The 21,503-nt window shown below is 46.7% G+C and overlaps 1 protein-coding gene across 1 annotated transcript in view; it reads right to left on the reverse strand.

The window, feature by feature from the left end:
- ROPN1L (rhophilin associated tail protein 1 like) overlaps nt 1–21,503 on the reverse strand; it is a 229,071-nt gene that overhangs the window by 33,660 nt on the left and 173,908 nt on the right. Inside the window, exon 4 of the mRNA XM_069218876.1 lies at nt 3,042–3,217. Within this exon, the coding sequence (XP_069074977.1) occupies nt 3,042–3,217 (176 nt within the window). The remainder of the gene's footprint in view (nt 1–3,041; nt 3,218–21,503) is intronic.

Here is a 21,503-nt window from a genome sequence, read left to right on the forward strand (position 1 = left end):
AAGGCCTGTGAATTAAATGCTACTAGTGGGTCAGCAGCACTATTGTGCTACGCACTTAAATAGCCACTCAAAACATGTCTCATGGTGGCCACTGTAGCCTGTGCGCAGTTTTAAACTGTCAATTCATGCTGGCACAAAAAAACCTTTTGCCAAGCCTAAACCTTCCTTTTTAATACATATAAATCACCCCTAAGGTAGGTCCTAAACATCCCCAGACCTGCCAACTCACACGATGCCCCGGTGTGACACACTATATCGTCTCCCATCGCACGGTCACCCGGTGAGGAGCTGATATCACACAGTGGCAGAGAACAAATGCTAAAAACCACTGTAAACAGTGTTTTTCAGCTCATTTTAGGAGGCTTTGTACTGCCGATGTCCATTAACGGCCGTGACAACAACCCAGGACATCGGCAGCAGACTCCGAAAGCTTTTTCTTTTTTATTTGGAGGAGGGGGCTTGTGAGTGGGCTGGGGACAAAAAGTGGCACTTAGGTACTTCTGGACACATGGTCAAGCCCCCTCCAAAGTCCCGCCCCTCCTCACACAGTGAGACTTTTACTAAAGTTGGCAGGTCTGCATCCCATGGAGCAGGGTGCAGTGTATTTAAATCATTGGATATGTACTTTTAAGTTTTAAATGTCCTGAAAAACTATTGCAAGGCCAACCTCTCCCATAAGATAACATTGGGGTACCTTATTACAATTAAGTGCTAACATTTGTTTGGCAATCTGTAGAAACATCATGTCTGCTCTCAAGGTGAAGTTGGATTTGAAGACATAATTCTGAAAATGCGAATTTTTAGAAAGTTGGTATTTTCTTGTCCTATCTGTTTGGTGCCTGTAGTTTGTATCCCAGGTCACATGACAGTAATTCGAGTGGCAGTTGGCCTTTGTGTATTCCTCCCAGTTATTGAGACAAAGGAGGGCTAGGTTTTGGCAAAATGAACCATCCTGCCATGATAGGAGGGGTGGAGCTGTTCCCTGCCCCACTAACATTTCAAAGGGGCTGCCTTCAGCACACTCACAGAAACTTTGACACCAGTCTTTTGTCACCCTAGAACTCTTGCAGCCTGAGGAGGGGAGGAAGGACATTTCCAGACCCAGATATGGAGGTAGGTCTAGAAGCTTTTCCTACTTGAAAGCCTGGCACCAGGTATAACTACTGTACTCTCAGGCCAACTAATCAGTACGCTCCTGGACCCGCAGAGGGCATCCCAAAGGACTGCATTGTATTTCGGAGCACTGTACCTGCTGCTTGAAGCCTGCTTTATACCACAGAGGACTGCCCTGCTGCTACATGAGAACTGCCCTGCTGCTTGACGCCTACTTTGTAGCCTCAGATAACTGCACTCCTGCTTGAGGCCTGCTTTAATGCTTTATCCCAGGAGTACCAGAGGGACTCCAAAGGCTAGTTGGCTGACCTCCTGTGTGAGCTACAGGGACACAACAAGCTCCAACAACCTTGAACCGCAAACCTGGAGCCTGTGAGAAGGAAGACCTGCCCTCCCAGTGGTGCCCACCCAGTGTTGGACCCTTAAAGGTTTTGCTAAAGGTGCCCAAACATTTGACACCTGAAACTAGGGGCTTAGGAAATTGCCTTGCAAAAAGTGGCCTGAGAACCAAACGTTTACCAGGACCTACCTGCTCGCTGATCTGACTGAGGTGCACCGACGGTCAGCCAGACTTCACAGTAGGTCCAATTATAGTCTTCTCCACAGCAGCAAACCCTGTTTAGCGGAACCTGTCACAAAGGGTACCTGGCCTTGTGGCGCCCACGTCAGCTACAGTCTGCAGCTTCATCCCACTGGAGATTTTTGAATTCCAAAACAGTGAATGTAGAAATCTTTACTGTGACTTTATCCAGCGGCTCCCTGACGATGACACCTGCTCCTCAGAAATCGCCAGCTGAACTTTACCTCTTAGCAGTTTTTCTTCAAAATTTCTTTTAAGTTTGAAGGTAAGCCGAGATTGTCCATACTCCACCATGTATAAGCGAACTGTGTTACATCACAGTCGGCCTTACCTTTTGACTTTGCCCGAGTCTTGGGAGACCGGATTCCAGAGGTAGCCGCTTTGATCTTTTACACACCATTTTTCACTCAAAACTTTTAAAAAATCATAATTCCAGTTCTACCGATTGGATTTAATTTGCTTTGGTGTTACATTATTTATTCATTTTTTCTCTATTTTCCTAAATTAGTGTGGGATTTTTCTTGTGTTGGGTTTCCACTAAATTACTGTTTGAGTGCTGCATAAATATCTAACACAGTGCCTCTCAGTTAAGCCTGACTGCTTTTGTGCCAAGCCACCTGAGGGATAAGCACGGGTTAATATAGTGATTTATTTGGTTCATTCTGATAGGGATTGTGGTTGTTGCTAGAGAAGTGTGGTCACCTCCCTCGGTCAAAACCCCAATCTATAATCCTGTTACAGATTTGCCAGGAAGAGCAGAGAGAATAGTAGGTCATCTGTCACCTATTCACGTGCCCTGTTGGAAACTGGGAAGAAGACACAAGAGAGGGTGACAGCGGACCTGCTTCACTGTGGCACTCAGCATTGTGAGCACAGTCGTATGTCCATACTTAAGTTTACACGCTGGTTTAAAACATTGTTTTCTTTACTTGACATTTCTGTTACAATAGTAAATATTTTCTATAATTGATGTAGGAATGGTCCGATTGGTGTAGCTTAAAGACTCATTACGTTATAACCTGGCACTAGCTAGTAAATTGCACTTTTCTGAACACAAACAATTCCACACATCTAAATCAAATGAAAAAAACACTAATTCAAAGATGGAAAAAAGTATGTGACTGTCCTTGTGCTCTTGGCTTCGGACTGCACTTTATCCAAGGCACAATACAGTTTTAGCATTAAACTGGGACGCTAGACTAGAACACATCACATTTGCTAGAATTAAATTAAACATTTAATTTATCCATGAGTTCCTGGTTCAGAAAGTACCAAAGGGAACATGCAAGCAATGTAACAGGAACACATCTACTGGTGCAATTCACACACTATCTGAGTTCATACTTACACTTCTTCTTGAAGAGTGTTTAGAACAGACTCAGTTTGAGACACTGTGATCTCTCCATCAATCTCAGCCAAATACAGGTACAAATATGTGAACGTCTCAAATGGAATTCTTGCAGGCCCACCTTCTGGATCTTCAGTTAAAATTTCACATGCATGTTTCAGCGCACTTCTTATGGACTACAGAATTGCCCCAAAAACAAGCAGAGATAATAGTGAGCACCAAATCAGGATTTTTTTTGCAACATTTACGTAGGAATAAAAGTAAATGAAAAAATACAGTAACTACAATGGCACAAAATAAGTGGAAGTGTAAAAGCCGGGGAATATACAGATGAATAGCAGTAATCAACGCGAGTCAGGGTGTATCCACTTGTAGCCAGTACAGTCAAGACAAAATAAACAATTGGAACGTTGGGGATGTAGCATAGAGATATGCACTAAGGAGAAAGGTCTACCGACTCCCAGGATGCGTACTCTGCTCACGGCCGTAATGATAAAATAGAAAACTGGAGTATGGGTAGGAGGACGGGGCAGGAAGCAGTGTTCGGGGGGGTTGTGGGGTAATAGGAAGGAAAGAGGTAATGTCTCCAAGGAGATACACACCAGACCAGTCCATCAAATACAATAAAGCAGCTGTCAAGCCCTAAAAATAGGAACAGGAAATCTTTAAATTTAACATTATGTTATTCGGGTAGCCCCACAATCAAATATGGGCCCTGGGAATTAAAGCATTAAGGCCCGTATTTATACTTTTTTAGCGCAGCTTTTTGACGCAAAAGCGGCGCAAACTTACAAAATACAATTGTATTTTTTAAGTTAATGCAGCGCTAAAAAAGTATAAGTATGGGCCTAACTGTCCATAAAGACCCAAGTCTGTATTCCAAGCTGTCCTGCAGATGAAAATGCAACATGCCTCTCAGCCTTCTGAGGGCACTGTGAAGCTCCATAATTTTATCTCATCCTGCCTCATGTCACTTAGCTGGCTTTGAAGATGGCATGCTGTCATACCATGGACAGTGCAAGAGCCCCTTGGCAGCAGAAGGAACCCCCAAAAGCTGATGTCCTCTATAGCTATTTAGAGGTAACAGTACCATCGTTTTTGTGTAGTATTTTTTTTTAAGTAGTTATTTCATGATGGAACCAAATCCAAATTGGAATCAGAATTCTGGTTTTGCAAATAGTCCATTAAGAAAGGAAAACACAACATAATGATGGTTAATGGGATTCGAGAGGCAGCAGATTTTACTAGCTGAGAGGCATCTGACAACTGTCCCGTAATGCACTGCATTAAAGATGCTCTGAGTATTTTTATGGGTATAGAGAATCTGTATTTCACTTGAACAGAACAGACAACTTTGCACACTACCTTGTAGGTGAGCAGGTTGTTTAAAACCCATGATGGCGAACTAGAATTATATTAAATAGCATTCCCTTCTCCATGTTAGAATCACAGTTGATAGTCAAACACTCTTAAAATGTGGCCATCATTAATGAGAAGAACAATTTGAGATAGGAAAAGCATTGGCTTACCCAAACAGATTGTGCAAATAAGCCTATCCCACTTGGGTACGAACTTTGGAAACCTCGTTTTTATAGTAGTAAACATGTGGGTCAGATTTCGAGTGTGACATACTCCTTGACATTCAGTGGTAATGTTTCTCCTCGTGGAATGAGCCATTTGCCTTCCAGGAAGCGGTGTGTTAGATGTATAGTAATACAAAATGACACATCAGACTATCCACCTTGCTATGGATTTGTTGACTCTTCCATTATCTTGCTCTCTCCAGATAATGATCCAAACCCCTTCTCAGGTCCTGCTTGAGCAGTGATATCTTTGTTGGTCTGATGGTATTCCAAAAGAAGATGAGCAGAGACAAGGTTATCTAATAACACCTCTTGTACTCAAAGTTTTCTTAATAAAACACTTTTTGTCTAGGTGTGCTGTTTTTGGAAACATTCTTTTGCAATTAGACCAAATCAACTTAACCTACATCTCTCAATATTTGGTTCTGAAGCTTGTATGTAAGTTGGTTAATGAGCATCAACCATTGTTAGCAGTAATGACTCTCAGAGACATTTTTAAAGTGAACATCCCGAGACACAAGTGCATGGCAATATGTAACACATTTGCAAAAGAAATATGAGCTATCTTCACTTACACATGGCAAGTCTCAAGCTGCTGTAAATCATGATAAAATTCAGATCAAAGCTACGACAGAGGTCACCACTTCCAGTAATCCTGTGGACTATGTCATCACGAAGCCTATATTATCCAGTTCAGCCCAAACTAAAACTAATTTCATGACAATGCATATTTAACAAACTTTTCATATTGCTGCATGCTTTGTTTGCTATTTATGATTCACTTAGGCTACCTCTATGTCGAAGCCTAAAACCTACTGTGGGTATCTTTCATCTGTTATGTGATTGTTAATTTAATACTCTGGACCCATGTGGTAATGACATGTCCAGATCAGGTGAAAGAACAGTAGATATTTACAACCAATATATAAAAAAAATGATGAGTTATGTTCGGAAATGAATGCTTTTAGGTTTCTTTTTTATATGTCCTTATTAGATTTTGTTGTATCTTGGTTCATTTTGAAGAGTCTGATTTAATAATCTTTTAGTTTTTTTCTTTAGTATTTTAATGCTGTAAGTGTTTTATGGGCATTAATTTTCTTGATATGCCATCTTGAATAAAGAGAGAAAAGATGGTTTAATTTACACTGAAATGGGAAACCACTTTAGGTAGGAAGGATACAATGGGGACAATAGTGTAGGGCTCATGGGAGCTTGGCACGTGAATCTCGCAGCAGCAATAAAATCACTTTTCCAGGGAAATAATGTAGGGTTGATGTTTGTATGTAAGGCAGGCTAAGCTTCAAAATGCGGGGGCTATATTGCGACAGTGCTTCCATCTATATTGGGTACAGATTAAATGATTTTTGCAGAGCCCAAATGCAGAATCTGTGCCATTTTCAAGCATGTGATGCTCTTATAGACTGATGGTTTGCTTAAGTACGCCAATACTGGCTTTGATACAAATTTAGATAATTGTATTGTAATATCCAAGGAGCCAAGAAAACAAGTACAGCAATAGTTAGCTGAGGTATAGAAAACCGATTTGTGAGTCGAAAGAAATCCAGTTTGCACAATAACCTTGAGTGAGGCCTCTCATTCTGAAGGATATCTGCAAAAAGACCGTGGTAGAGGCCACTGAGAGACCTTATCCTTGTCTTAGTTTTGAATTTGTGAATGACTGCCTTCCCCAAACGTCCACTTATTTAGGACCATTCCTCCACAATCTCCAACACCAACAATTGTCAAACAATTGATTTGTTGCACTCCAGGAGAGTTTTATTGCTTCTATCCAAAGAAGTGTAAAAAGACACCACCAACGCGTTTCAACCTCTCGGTCTTGATCACAGTATATGTATTTGTGTATTAATATTATATAATATTTATAGATATTCTCTTCTCATAAATGTTTTTTCAATGTTTATTTAATCTTTAGTCTATAAAATACGTCTTTATCTATTTTCATTTTATTAAATATGTTACTTGATTTACTGTTAATGCAACTACTTTAAATCATTTTAAATTAATCTGTACTCTATATTAAATTAATTTTTAATTGAACTTTTATTATACTGAATTATTAATCACTACACATTTTACTTTATCTGTAACTTCAGTATATTTTAAAATTATTTTTAGAAGCTATTTCTGTGTATATATACAGATACGTATATAAAGACACACACATATATATAAAAACTACCTCCATCAAACCTCATTGTAATATCCCATGCATTGTAGTGACTTCCGATGTAAAGGTAGGAACTTCTACCTGCTTGTTAATGACTCGTGGTACAACCCTTGTTGTAATGGGACTGCACCCATCAGTCAGAAAGTACTAGTGGTTTTCTTTGAACATGCTGCTCAAGACATCCACCTCAGTATTTCAAACACCTAGAAGATGTACACATGTGATTATTAGATCCCTAGTTATCACCAGACTTTGCAGGTCAAATTATAGAGTCATTTTCCTGGTGTCTCCCTGTTTGCTCATTTAATTCTTATTCCTGGAGTTGTGTCTTGAAGAAGATCATGTTGAGATCAGTTAGGAGCTCACAAGAATGTAGTTTGTTTTTGGATGAGCAGCCTACAGTCCATTAATATACAAGAAGGTGACTGTTTTGCAGGCTGGTGAGGCATATTCCATGGTTCTGTACATAATGGTGTTAAATCTCTTGTTCAGCAGGAAGTGAAGTGTGATGGTTTAATGTTGGCCTCAACTGTAGTTCTGAGACTATAACAGTCCTTTGATTCTTCTAGGAATTTTCCTCCAGCAGGTAAGGAAGCAGAAATAGGATTATAAGAAAATTGTACAGGTGATGTGCTAGGATTTAGTGCTTTACTTCAGCAGTGGTCAGTAGATTGCTCTTGTAATAGTTCTGGGTCACTTTGCACAGCTTGTATTGTTGATGATGAAGAGTATGAGCTTGTTGTTGGGGACATAGTCAGATTAGTACCTTAGATGACCGCTGGTCAACCTGCTGCTTTAGTTACTGTTATGGGAACTGTTCTGGAACCTATAGAAGCTGGGATAATATTGGCAATTTGCTTGAAAGAGTTGGGAGAGGTGATATTGTGGAAGGGATTTGTGCAGTCTGCAGACGTAGCGGACCACAGTTTGGCTGTTTGTTCTGACGATTAGTCTGGTGATTGCTCAAGTAATTGCTCTTGTAGTCCTGGACAAATAATGGTAGCTGGAGAGCACTATACTGCACAACCTATAGTGCCCAAGAAGTGTTTCTACTTGTTGCCCAACTCTATAGGTCAGCTACCAAAAGAATCAAAACCATAGACATTTTTTTTTTTAAATGTAGACAGGCAACATATAGTGGTTGAATTGGAACATAAATCTTGAAACAGGAGAAGCTTTCAATTTCATTTATCATGTGGTTCATAGATCGAACTTGTGTCTACTGAGGATTTCATACTGTTTTCACTGCATATTAGATATCATTTCAGATACCGTTAAGATGAAATTGCGGGTTTAAGAATTGCATGAAGTGATCACAATGACTTGAAGCAATGAGATTTGAAATTTCCCTATTCTGAATCGTAATAGATTTAAATTCAGAGACCACAAGGATTAGAAGTTACCAGCCCTGAAGAAGCAACGGTGTTATGAAACACGTGTTGGATGTGTTGGGCTGTTTCATGGAATAAAAAACATCTATTGAATGGAAGTGGACTGTTCTTCTTTGAAATGTTTTGATAAGAAGAATGCAGTGCCCAAATGTTTGTGTTTGGACTTTTGTGAGAGAGATTATGCCTTGATGAAGCTCACTTAAGGGTGAAATGCATTGGCTGCTCTTGAGTTTGAAGAAGAATATGTTGCCTCTAATGTTTGTTAGAAATTGCTAGAAATTGCTCTTGTAGTGTCTGTGGACAGTGTGGGAACAGAGGCTATGAGCAAGTTACAATAGTAGGATCAAGTATTTATTCAAGAACACCGAGTAGCAGTTTGACCCACTAAGTATAAATGAGGAGGCATGTGTATTAGAAGTCTTTACAGGGCAGTAGATAGGATTTAGGTAAGGTAAGTTTGGTTGGACAGCACGAAGCTTTGTCTTGAAGGTTGTGGAACGGAAGATATGAGGGAAAGGACAGGAGACAGAGGGAAAGAAGAAATGTAGTAAGCCTTGTTTGCCTCATTTAAGACAAATGGAGAGGCAAGGAGTATAAATCAGAGGAGATTATTAAGGTGTCGGTGATGATTGTTGAGAGGCAACTTAATGACTGATAGCGATATATGTTGCTTGTGATTCCTTTTTTGGCTTCTTGATACCACTGTTCTTTCGGGCATTTTAGCAAAGGACTGATAGATATCCTTATACTTGCATCCCAGCAGAAACAAAATTTGATGTACTATGAGAAACAAAGTTAAGAAGAGTTAAATTTTTGTTGAACAGAAAATAGGCTTCCCTTCGAAGGGAAAACATTTCCTTTTCCTGCATTTGCAGTCACCCTTAGAAAATAAAACTTATGCATTGAATTAAGTATTGACCTTGGAAGATTTACCTGCAGACGTGGAAGATTTAGTATAGCAGTTGTTGCATGAAAAATCTTGGGCTTTATGATTATGATGAAACAGTTATCAACCTAAATCCAAAGCACACATCCAGTTTCCTTGTGGGAGTTGAGGGGATATCTGATGTAGAGCTAATATCCTAAATTTCTGTTTTCATATCCATTTTGTGCCAGTCTGAGATTAAGAATGGGGGCAAATTTCTGTTTTTGGCTATTCTTTTATACCACACAGTGTGTTTACATTCCAAGATGAAAGAACTGTTGCCTTCACTTGCACCTGTAATAACTGATGGACTTACTGCTGCAGCAGATGTTAGTGTTGACAAGCGTGACAGAGTACCCATCTGCAAAACTTGCTTTCTGCCAGCTATTTAGAGTGGGGGAGCTACCTGCAGAAATAGTAAGCCAATGGCTGAACTGACAGCAGTAAGTCAAAATACTTCATACCATCAGCCCTTTTTAGGGTAGTCATTCCGACATACTTTTTCTTGTTTGGGATCAGTAGGGAAATCCTGGGGATCCCCAACAGGAGAGCAACAAAATGACCTCTACAAACTAGAAAAAAAAAGTGTTGCAGGCTGTACTTTTTGTTTTTTAAGAGCATACTCCTGCTTTGGGAGTTTGTTTATGAAAAACAAAAAACAGTGCTGTGCAGCCTTATTAAACATAGTGGCAGGTGAGATAAGGTTTGGTGCCTTTAGCTGAGCAGCTGCAAATGAAGGCACTGAGATCTCCACCTGCCTGGCAAAGACCTCTAAACGTGGCAGTCTTTCTTCTGTAATGGTAGCAGAGTAAGGCCCATATTTATACTTTTTTAGCGCCACATTTGGGCCGCTTTTTGACACAAAAGCGGCACAAACTTAAAAAATACAATTGTATTTTGGAAGTTTGTGCCGCTTTTGCGTAAAAAAGCGGCGCAAATGCAGCGCTAAAAAAGTATAAATAAGGGCCTAAATGCCTCCAGTACAATGATAGAATTTGGGACTGACCACTGAACCCTGAGTAAGGACTAGAGTCTCTTAAACTCAATGTTATGCATAATATTCAATATGTGATCATCCCCTCTGCCAGGTAGCACACCATACTTCTCCCCAGCCTCGATGGACCATAGAGAACAGGGGATAAGGCAGTTGTTGTTTGTGCTGGCAGAAGGATTCCTGCAGCAGCTGAGGTCTGCAGACCTGTGACCAACTGCTGTCTTTTTGTGGTCTGGCTGCTTTTTCTTGGATGAACTTGTTGTTGACTCTGTCAGTAGGGTCTGACCTTGTTTGTGGTAGAAGCTTTTTCTGGTACATTCTGCACTGTCCCTATTCCTTTTGAGGACTCCAGCTTTTAAAGTTGTAGCCTCTGACTGTCTTGTAGGAAATTCATGATCTGTGTGAGACGAGAAAAAGGGAGATTCACAAGTTTAGTTTGACCATCTAGTTAATGCCAATTAAAGCATGTCACAGTGATCTTCAAAGTAAGACTGTGTGCTTAGCCGTGCACCGCCATCTCTGAAATAATACCTCTAGCAAGAATTACTTGGTTAGAAACTAGGAGGCCTCCCGGGAAGTCTTGGAAAATTCCTTCTATCTCTTCTACAGTAAATCTTATAACAGATAGTCTCCCCAGTGCCTTAGCCATGCCTGTCAAGGAGGGCTGTGGATGTAGCTGCTTTCCAAAAGATGGCTAGTATTACATTTGCATTTAGGTCCACTTCTTCATGACATCCCCCCTCCTTATCAAGGCAAGCACTTGAGGTTGGAGCGGGAAATAATCTCTTTTGCCACAATAAAGTTAAGCTGTGGGCCCATCCACTTCATAATCATATGCCTGTACAGACACGATGGGCCAAACTTTGTAGCAGTTGGAGTAAGAACAATTACAAAGGCAGATTCTGTAAGCCACAGAAATAATGGTGGGAGAGGAGTCAAAGGGGCACATGGTTATTGGTTGCAAGCCCAAAAACCGACAGATGTGTTCATTAGGGAGTGACCAGGGGAAATGTTTCTCTTTGATGTACTTTTAGTAAGTGTAGGAAGTTGGTTCTGTATAAACTATTTTAAAGTAAGAAATAGTGTGCACAGAGTCCAAGGGTTCCCCTTAGAGGTAAGAAAGTGGCACAATTAGATAATTCTAATGCTCTATTTTGTGGCAGTGTGGTCGAGCAGTAGGCTTATCAGAGGGTAGTGTTAAGCATTTGTTGTACACACACAGGCAATAAATGAGGAACACACACTCAAAGACATACTCCAGGCCAATAGGTTTTTATATAGAAAAATATATTTTCTTAGTTTATTTTAAGAACCACAGGTTCAAGTTTGAAGTAAATACATAACATGCAAGGTACTCCACACAGGTAAGTTAGGAACTTTGAATAAAAGCAATATCATATACAGTCTTTGTTAAAATGGCAAGAAGCTATTTTAAAAGTGGACACTGTGCAAAAATCAACAGTTCCTGGGGAGGTAAGTAAAGGTTAGATTGTGAGGTAAGTAAGACACTTACAACTCTCAGTTCCTGGGCATAGGTAGCCCACCGTTGGGGGTTCAAGGCAACCCCAATGTTACCACACCAGCAGCTCAGGGCCAGTCAGGTTTAGAGGTCAAAGAGGTGCCCAAAACACATAGGTGCCTATGGAGAACAGGGGTGCTCCTGTCCCAGTCTGTCAGCAGGTAAGTACCTGCGTCCTCGGGGGGCAGAACAGGGGGGTTTTGTAGAGCACTGGGGGGGGACACAAGTAGGCACACAAAACATACCCTCAGCGGCACAGGGGCGGCTGGGTGCAGTGCGCAAAGCAGGCGTTGGGTTTTAGATAGGATTCAATGGAGGGACCCGGGGGTCACTCTAGCGGTGCAGGCAGGCACAGGGGGGCTTTTCAGGACAGCCACCACTTGGGCTAGGCAGAGGGTTGCCTGGGGGTCCCTCCTGCACTGAGGTTCGGTTCCTTCAGGTCCTGGAGGCTGCGGGAGCAGTGCTTGGTCCAGGCATCGGGTCCCTTGTTACAGGCAGTCGCAGTCTGGGGGAGCCTCTGGATTCTCTCTGCAGGCGTCGCTGTGGGTGCTCAGGTGGGTCGTCTCGGGCTACTCACGGGGTCGCAGTCACCGGGGAGTCCTCCCTGTAGAGTTGTTTCTCTGGATCTCGAGCCGGGGGCGTTGGGTGCAGAGTGTGAAGTCTCACGCTTCCAGCGGGAAGAGTAAGTTCTTTGGAAGATGCTTCTTTGTTGCAAAGATGTAGCTGTTTTTGAGCAAAGCCACTGCTCACTGGAGTTTCTTGGTCCTGGGGGTCAGGGCAGTCCTCTGGGGCTTCAGAGGTTGCTGGTTCCTGTTGGATGCGTCGCTGGTTGCAGGTTTTCGACTCTGGAGACAGGCCGGTAGGGCTGGGGCCAAAGCAGTTGTCGTTGTCCGTCGTCTCTGCAGGCTTGTAGGTCAGCAGTCCTTCTTTGTAGTTCAGGTTGCAGGAATCTGATTGCCTGGGTTCTGGGGTGCCCCTAAATACTAAATTTAAGGGTGTGTTTATGTCTGGGAGGGCAGTAGCCAATGGCTACTGTCCTGGAGGGTGTCTACACCCTTTGTGCCTCCTCCCTGACAGGAGGGGGGCACATGCCTATTCCTGTTGGGGGAATCCTCCAAAATCAAGATGGAGGATTTCTAAAGGCAGGGGTCACCTCAGCTCAGGACACCTTAGGGGCTGTCCTGACTGGTGGATGACTCCTCCTTGTTTTTCTCATTATCGCCCCTGGACTTGCCCCCAAAAGTGGGGGATGTGTCCAGGGGGCGGGCATCTCCACTAGCTGGAATGCCCTGGGGCATTGAAACACGAAGCCTGAGCCTTTGAGGCTCACTGCTAGGTGTTACAGTTGAAGCACCTCCACCCAGAGCAGGCTATGTTTCTGGCCTCAGAGGGCACAAAGGCCCTCATCCCAGGGGATCAGAAACTTGTCTCTCAGCAGCAGGCTGGCAAAGACCAGTCAGTCCTGCACTGAAGGATTGGGTAAAATACAGGGGGCATCTCTAAGATGCCCTCTGTGTGAATTTATTAATAAATCCAATACTGGCATAAGTGTGGGTTTATTATTCTGAGTAGTTTGATACCAAACTTCCCAGTATTCAGTGTAGCCATTATGGAGCTGTGGAGTTCGTTTTGACAAACTCCCAGACCATATACTTAATATGGCCACACTGTACTTACAATGTCTAAGAACAGACTTAGACACTGTAGGGGCATATTGCTCATGCAGTCATGCCCGCACATGTGGTGTAGTGCACCGTGCATCTACAATGGCAGTGTGCATGTGTTAGTTGAGGGGTCGCTTAGGGTGGCACAACATATGCTGCAGCCATTAGGGACATTCCCTGGTCACAGGGCCCTTGGTACAAATGGTACCTTTTACAAGGGACTTATCTGTGTGCCAAGGGTGTGCCAATTGTGGAAACAATGGTACATTTTAAGTGAAAGAACACTGGTGCTGGGGCCTGGTTAGCAGGGTTCCAGCACACTTCTCAGTCAAGTCAGAATCAATATCAGGCAAAAAGTGGGGGATAACTGCAACAGGGAGCCATTTTCCTACAGTAAGCAAGTACGCAAAGGACTTCCAATAATGAAAACTGACAATAGTGTGATGTCAGACACAGGAAGAGGAGTCAGCGAGCAGATATCCAATGGTGATTCTAAGAACCTGTCTGCAGTTCATGAAATACAAGATCCTCTTGGTGATTGTCTTGGAGTATACAATAACCTTTAATGAGATCATCTCCATAGTTCATCACTGAAACTATTTTTTAACCCTTGTGCACAAAAAATAGTTTGAAAAGGAAAACCCTTTGGTAAGAGACCTTATGCTCTTACTTAGGCATACTTATGATTCTCTTACCTCCTGATCATGGCAGAAGTAGGAGCATAAGGTCTATTACCAAAGGGCTTTCCTTTTCAAACTTTTTTTTGTGCACAAGGGTTAAAAAATAGAAATCTCCTGTGGGTCGACGGATTCTTCCCCCTGCTAACGCAGGCACCAAACTTCTGCTTCACTGGTCCTCTGGGTCCCCTCTAATCTCCACGAGCGTGGTTCCTGGAACACAGGAACTGGACCCAAGTGACCCCGACAGTCCAGTGGTCCTTCTGTCCATATTTGGTGGAGGTAAGTCCTTGCCTCCCCACGCCAGACAGTAATCCTGTGTACTGCATGAACTGCAGATGCTAGGGCTTCGGTGCACTTTTGCAAAAAAAACTTTGTGCACAGCATAGCCCAGGTCTCCAGCACTCCATCCTGCATTGCTCAACTCGATGAGTTGACCACCGACTTCGTGGGACCCTCCTTTGTAGTGTTGAGATGACCGCCGTGCTCAGATTTCTTGAACACCTGTTCAAGTGCTTCTGCGGGTGCTGCCCGCTTCTGCATGGGCTCTCTGTGCTGCTGAGTGCCCCCTCTGTCTCCTCCTCCCAGGGGCGACCTCCTGGTCCTTCCTGGGCCCAGGCAGCACCCATTTTCTTCAAATACAAGTCTTGCAGCTAGCAAGGCTTGTTTGCGGTCTTTCTGCGCGGAAACTACTCTGCATCCTCCAGCACGCCGTGGGACATCTTCTGTGCAAAGGAGAAGTTCTTGGCATCTTCCGTTCTTGCAGAGTCTTCAGCTTCTTCCATCCGGAGGCAGCTCTTTTGCACCTTCACCCGTGGTTTAGTGGGCTCCTGCCCCCCCCTGGACACTTGCGTGACTCTTGGACTTGGTCCCCTTCCTTTACAGGTCCAGGAATCCGTCTTCAGTGCTTTGCAGTCAGTTGTTGCCTTTGCAGAATCTCCTATCACGACTTTAGTGTGCTTCTGGGGAAGTAGGGTGACTTTACTCCTACTTTTCAGGGTCTTGGGGTGGGGTATCTTGGACACCCTTAGTGTTTTCTTACACGCCCAGCGACCCTCTACACACTACACTAGGCCTGGGGTCCATTTGTGGTTCGCATTCCACTTTTAGAGTATATGGTTTGTGTTGCCCCTAGGCCTACTGCATCCTATTGTATTCTACAGTGTTTGCACTACTTTTCTAACTGTTTACTTACCTGATTTTGGTTTGTGTGTATATTTTGTGTATTTTACTTACCTCCTAAGGGAGTATATCCTCTGCGATATTTCTGACACATTGGGGGTCATTCTGACCTCGGCGGTAAAAGGCCCTTACCGCCGGTCAGAAGTCCGCCATTCTACCGCCGCGGCCGCGGTAAACCGCCACGGTCATTCTGATCACCAACTGTGAAACCGCCAAAAATCCGACATCCAAGGAAGGCCGCCACATCAGCGGGCCGCGGAAAACTGGAGATGACCAAACCTCCACCGTCACGCCAACACAAACACGCCCATGCCATTCTGACCCACGAATCCACGCGGCGGTCTTTCAACCGCGGTATTCCATTGGCGGTACACACCGCCGCGGTCAAAATACACACCCAGCTCCAAAACACTGCCACATTGGACATTTTGAAATACGCACACCTGAGACACATACAAACAACACACCCACACATCCAATCAACTATAAAACACACACCCACATCACCCACAAACCCCCACTAGTTGGAAATCAGAGCGAAGGCGAGAGCGAGAGAGATAGAGAGAGCGAGCACAGCAATAGAAAACCCCAACACACACAGGAACCCAACTTCATCACCCACACCACATCTACGCACACATCACCACACATCACCACGCACATCACCACAAACACCACCCCACACCTCATCCACACCCACCCATGGCACCCCAAAGACACCCAAGGTTTTCGGACCAAGAACTCCGGGTCATGGTGGAGGAAATCATGAGGGTTGAGCCCCAGCTCTTCGGCACACAGGTGCAGCACACCACCATAGCAAGGAAGGCTGAGCTATGGCAAAGGATCGTAGACAGGATCAACGCTGTGGGACAGCATCCCAGAAATCGGGAAGATATCAGAAAGCGATGGAACGACCTACGGGGGAAGGTGCGCTCAATGATCTCCAGGCACAACATCGCTGTGCAGAAGACTGGCGGCGGACCCCCACCCACTCCACCCCAATTCACAGCATGGGAGCAAGAGGTGGTAAACATCCTGCATCCTGATGGCCTCGCTGGAGTAGGCGGAGGAATGGACTCTGGTAAGTCGAATCTCAACTAATTCACCCCCCCAACCACCAGCATGCCAACCCCCCCCTCACCCCCAATCCTCACCCCCCAGCACATAACCTCCCTGCCCATGTCTCACCAGCACAACCCACCCTAAACAACACCAACCCCTGAATGCCAACACAAACCATAGACAGCCACCACCAAAGCATGACCATTGCACATACCCATACACCCCCCCCCCAAACCCTCACAACACCTCCCACAAGGGAATGCCAGCACTGGGGGACAAGGGCACTCAAAATGCACGCCATGGCACACACAGAAACAATAACCATACTCCTTTACCCCTGCAGGGCCCGAACGCCAACACACCGCAACGGAGGGTCCAGATTTGTCCATCCCACCCCCAGAACAGGCCCCCAGCGAGGACAGCAGCTCTGTCGACCTAGAACCTGACGACCAGCCCGGACCATCGGGGACCTCTGGACAGTCGGTTCCCCACACACAGACACAGGCCACAGCAGACCCAAACCCCTCTGGGAACACCAGCACAGCTCCCACCCAGCGGGCCCATGCCTCTGTCTCGCGGACGCGTCAATCAGCGGTGTGTCCGCCACTACAGGGCACCCAGGCTGACCCAACACCCCAACAACAACAGGGACCTGGGGGCAGTGGTAGTGGGCACACCGTCCAGGGGACAGAGGCCCGGGGAAACAGGGCAACTGGGAGGGCTGCTGTGCGACAGGGGGGGGAGGACAGGCCCAGGGAACCGACTCTCCAAGAGGCCCTCACCACCATCATGGGAGCATATCATCACTCCCAGGAGACGATGGCGACGGTACTGGCCAGGTTCACCGAGATCCAGGCACAGCAGGAGGAACGGTACATGGGGTTCAGCAATGAACTCCGGGACATCGCTACCGCTATGGGGACCATAGTCCAGGCCCTCAACCGGATAGAAACCACATTGCGGGACCATGTGGCACCGCAAAGGGCCCCTGTCACTAGCCAGGAACAGCCTACCACCTCCGCCGGCGCTAGTGGTCAGGAGGCCCCCACAGAACGACGGGCCACCAGAACCCCACCTCCTGCTGAAGAACAACCACCCCGCAAGAGGAACCTGAGATCTCAAAGGAAGACAGAGTAGGATGCCAAGACCCCCGCCAGCCTAATATCCCCCCGGATGTCATTCCACTGTCCCACAGTGTCACCCTGTCCAACCTTGAACTGCCCCTGCTCCATCCTTCCACAGCCATATGAACAATGCACCTGTGCGACCGAGAACTGGACTCTGCCATGGACATAACTCCACCCTCACCCATCACCGTTTTAATATCATGTACCAATATATAGCACTAAAAATAAATCACTCATTGCACAGAAATCATTCTGGAGTCAGCCTGTATTAGTTACAAATGTATAACACATTACTAATCAATAATGTTCTGTTATTTATGTGTGGACAACATACCGATGTCAATAAGCATTAGTCCATGGGCTAACCAAGCAGAAGTCACGCAGTGGGTCATACAGCACTGAAAAGGGAAGGGAAAAGTAAACTTCAGTTTAAAAGAACTGGGGGGAAATACACAAAGTAAAGATGCAGGGGGCATTCAGTAAATGTTAAATGGCGTGGGTGATTCCTACCTGTGTGCTACTGAAAATACTGTTGGATAACTCTGTCCCTGTTGTCTGGGTCGTCCTCTTCGTCTTCCTCCTCTTCACTCTCCGCAGGCTCTACAGCTGCTTCAACACCACCATCTGGACCATCCTCCTGCAGGAAGGGCACCTGACGTCGCAATGCCAGATTGTGAAGCATTCAGCAGGCCACGATGATCTGGCACACCTTCTTTGGTGAGTACATCAGGGATCCCCCTGTCATATGCAGGCACCTAAACCTGGCCTTCAGGAGGCCAAAGGTTCTTTCAATGATCCTCCTAGTTCGCCCATGGGCCTCATTGTACCGTTCCTCTGCCCTGGTCTGGGGATTCCTCACTGGGGTCAATAGCCAAGGCAGGTTGGGGTAACCAGAGTCACCAATTAGCCACACACGTTGTCTCTGTAGCTGTTCCATCACATAAGGGATGCTGCTATTTCGCATCACATACACGTCATGCACTGACCCAGGGAACTTGGCATTCACATGGGAGATGTACTGGTCAGCCAAACAGACCACCTGGACGTTCATCGAATGGTAACTTTTCCTGTTTCTGTACACCTGCTCATCGTCTTTTGGGGGTACTAAAGCCACATGGGTCCCATCAATGGCACCAATTATGTTGGGGATATGTCCAAGGGCATAAAAATCACCCTTCACAGTGGCCAAATCAACCTCCTCAGGGAATACAATGTAGCGCCGCATGTGTTTCGTCAGGGCAGACAACACTGTAGACAAGATTTTTGAAAACATAGGCTGAGACATTCCAGATGACATGGCCACTGTTGTCTGGAATGAGCCACTTGCCAAAAAATGGAGGACTGACAGAACCTGCACTAGAGGGGGAATTCCTGTGGGTTGGCGGATGGGGGACATCAGGGCTGGCTCCAGCTGGGCACACAGTTCATGTACAGTGGCTCGGTCAAGTCGGTATCGTAGTATGATGTGGCGTTCTTCCATTGTCGACAGGTCCACCAGCGGTCGGTACACGCGAGGATTCATCCTTCTCCTCGCAAGTCCCAGCGGACGGTGCCTAGGAAGGACAACATGGCGCACAGAGTCAAGCAAATCACAGGTACGTTCACCACTGCATGCATAGCACACGATTATCTATGTATTGAAAGGCGTGTATGTGTGGCAATGCAAGGCCTAGGCCTGTGTGACGCAGTACAAATTATGCCATGTGGGCCCTTGAAATGGCGGCTGCCTGACCTGTGAAGTGGGACAATGGGATGTGAGGTCAATGCGCTGGCGTGGCACACCGTGGCGGTAGGCGGTCGAAGACCGCTATACAAAGCCGCATTGGCTAACATTGAGGCCTATGGGTTTCAGGAGCCAATGACGAGGTGCGCCGGCGGTCGCGGTACGCACCGCCGCGGTACGCACCGCCGCGGGCGTGACCGCCATTTTCTATCTGCTTAATCACTCGAGACCTGATCATCCACAGGAGAGGACCTATACTGCAAGTGCTGCTGTGACCTCGGTCTGGAAGTGACAATGGCTGCTGCGACTGGGGAAAGGGCCCCTGCCTTCACGTCTGAGGAGTTGGACAAACTTGTGGATGGGGTCCTCCCCCAGTATGCGTTACTCTACGGTCCTCCAGACCAACAGGTAAGTACACTGGGTGCACATTGAATGGGCTATGCCTGTGTGGAGTGGGGTGGATTCTAAGTTGGTGGGGTGGGGGGCGAATGAGGAGTGCAACGCACGACAGATGAGAGCATGTGCCATATGGCAAGGTTGGGGAGGGGGGGCCAATCGCATCTAACATGCAGAAAAATGATGATTTTTCCTTCCCACCCTGTACATGTCAAATAGGTCAGCGCCCATCAGAAAGTGGAAATTTGGCGTGCCATCGCCAAGGAAGTCCGGGCCCTGGGGGTCCACGTCAGACGGGGCACCCACTGCCGCAAGAGGTGGGAGGACATCCGCCGCGGGACCAGGAAGACCGCCGAGTCACTGCTGGGGATGGCCTCCCAACCTAGGAGGGGTGCCAGTCGTACCCTGACCCCCCTGATGTCCCGGATCCTGGCGGTGGCCTACCCTGATTTGGATGGGCGCTTGAGGACATCACAGCAGACACAAGGGGGTGAGTATCAGCACATTCTGCTATCTCTCTGCGCAGTGGAGGCGTCTGGGTGGGGGAGGAGGGTTGGGGGTGACATTAGGCCAGGGCGCTTTCTGTAGTGTAGTCCTCTCCTTTAGGCATGGCCCTGTGCTCCCGGCCCCCACCTCTGTAGGGTGACAAGTACAGCTATCGATGGTCCAGCATCACACATGTGCGCCTTTGTCGTCTCTAGACCTGTTGTCCTAGTCAGAAGTACTGAGTAGTGTACCCCGAATGCGCGGCTTAGTGCATGAGGCTCCTGTGTCTGTCCTCTCCGCCAACGGTGTTGACTTTGCTTGCACTCAACCTGGTCTTCGTTTTTCTCCCCCCACCTTTCTTCTTCGTCTTCTTGTGCATCTGTGCATTAGCATCATCAGGCGGAGGAGAATTGGCATCGGAGCACGAGGGAGCTGCAAGTCACAAGGCCCCGGTGGGACCAGGAACAGACACCGAGGGCACCAGTGATCCGGAGGGCGAGGGGAGCACCACTACGGGGACCGGTGGTGACACCAGCGACAGCGACACATCCTCGGATGGGAGCTCCCTAGCGGTGGCGGCAACATCCGGCCCCCCCGCCTCTACAGGTACAGCCGCCACCCAGCGCACCAGCCCCGCCCTCCCAGCAGCCCCTCAGCCTACGCTCCGTGCCCGCTCGCCCAGGAAGGCGGGCGTCTCCTTCGCCCCAGGCACCTCAGCCCCTGCCCCTGTTACCCCTGCTGCCCTCAGTGAGGAGGTCATTGACCTCCTGCGGACCATCATTGTTGGGCAGACTACCCTTTTGAATGCCATCCAGGGGGTAGAAAGGGAGGTGCATCGGAGCAATGCCTACCTGGAGGGCATTCATTCGGGTCAGGCTGCCCATCAACGATCGTTCAATGCTCTGGCCTCAGCACTGACGGCAGCCATTGTCCCTGTTTCCAGCCTCCCTCTTCTGACTGCCTCCAGCCTGTCTCTGTCTCCTGTTCCTCAGCCTATCCCATCCACACCATCAGACCAGCCTGCACACACCTCAACACCCAAGGGCAGCTCATCCAGACACAAGCACCACAGAACCCACAAGCATTCACGCAAGCAACACCCAGATGCAGACATTCCAGCAGTCACTACCACCTCTGTGTCCCCCTCCTCCTCGTCTCCCTCCTCCCTCCCTGTGACGTCTACACTCACACCTGCATGCACACCACCATCAGCCAGTGCTTCCATCACCAGCACACCCTCCAGTCCAGTCCGCACACGTGCAGTCACCACCCCCACTATCATTTACACGTCCCCTGTGTCCTCTCCCACTGTGTCTGTCACCCCCTCTTCCAAGACACACAAACGCAGGCAGACACCCACCCAACAGCCATCCACCTCACGACAGCCTCCAGCACAAGCACCTGCACCCAAAGACAGCACACCTGACTCTCCAACAACCACATCCTCTTCCTCCACTTCCATCACCACTTCTCCTACCTTTTACCTTGGTCCTAAGAAAGTTTTCCTTGCTAATCTTGACCTCTTTCCCTCCACTGACCCACCCC

Source organism: Pleurodeles waltl, chromosome 2_2 (assembly GCF_031143425.1).
Source record: "Pleurodeles waltl isolate 20211129_DDA chromosome 2_2, aPleWal1.hap1.20221129, whole genome shotgun sequence".
NCBI classification, from domain to species: Eukaryota; Metazoa; Chordata; class Amphibia; order Caudata; family Salamandridae; genus Pleurodeles; species Pleurodeles waltl.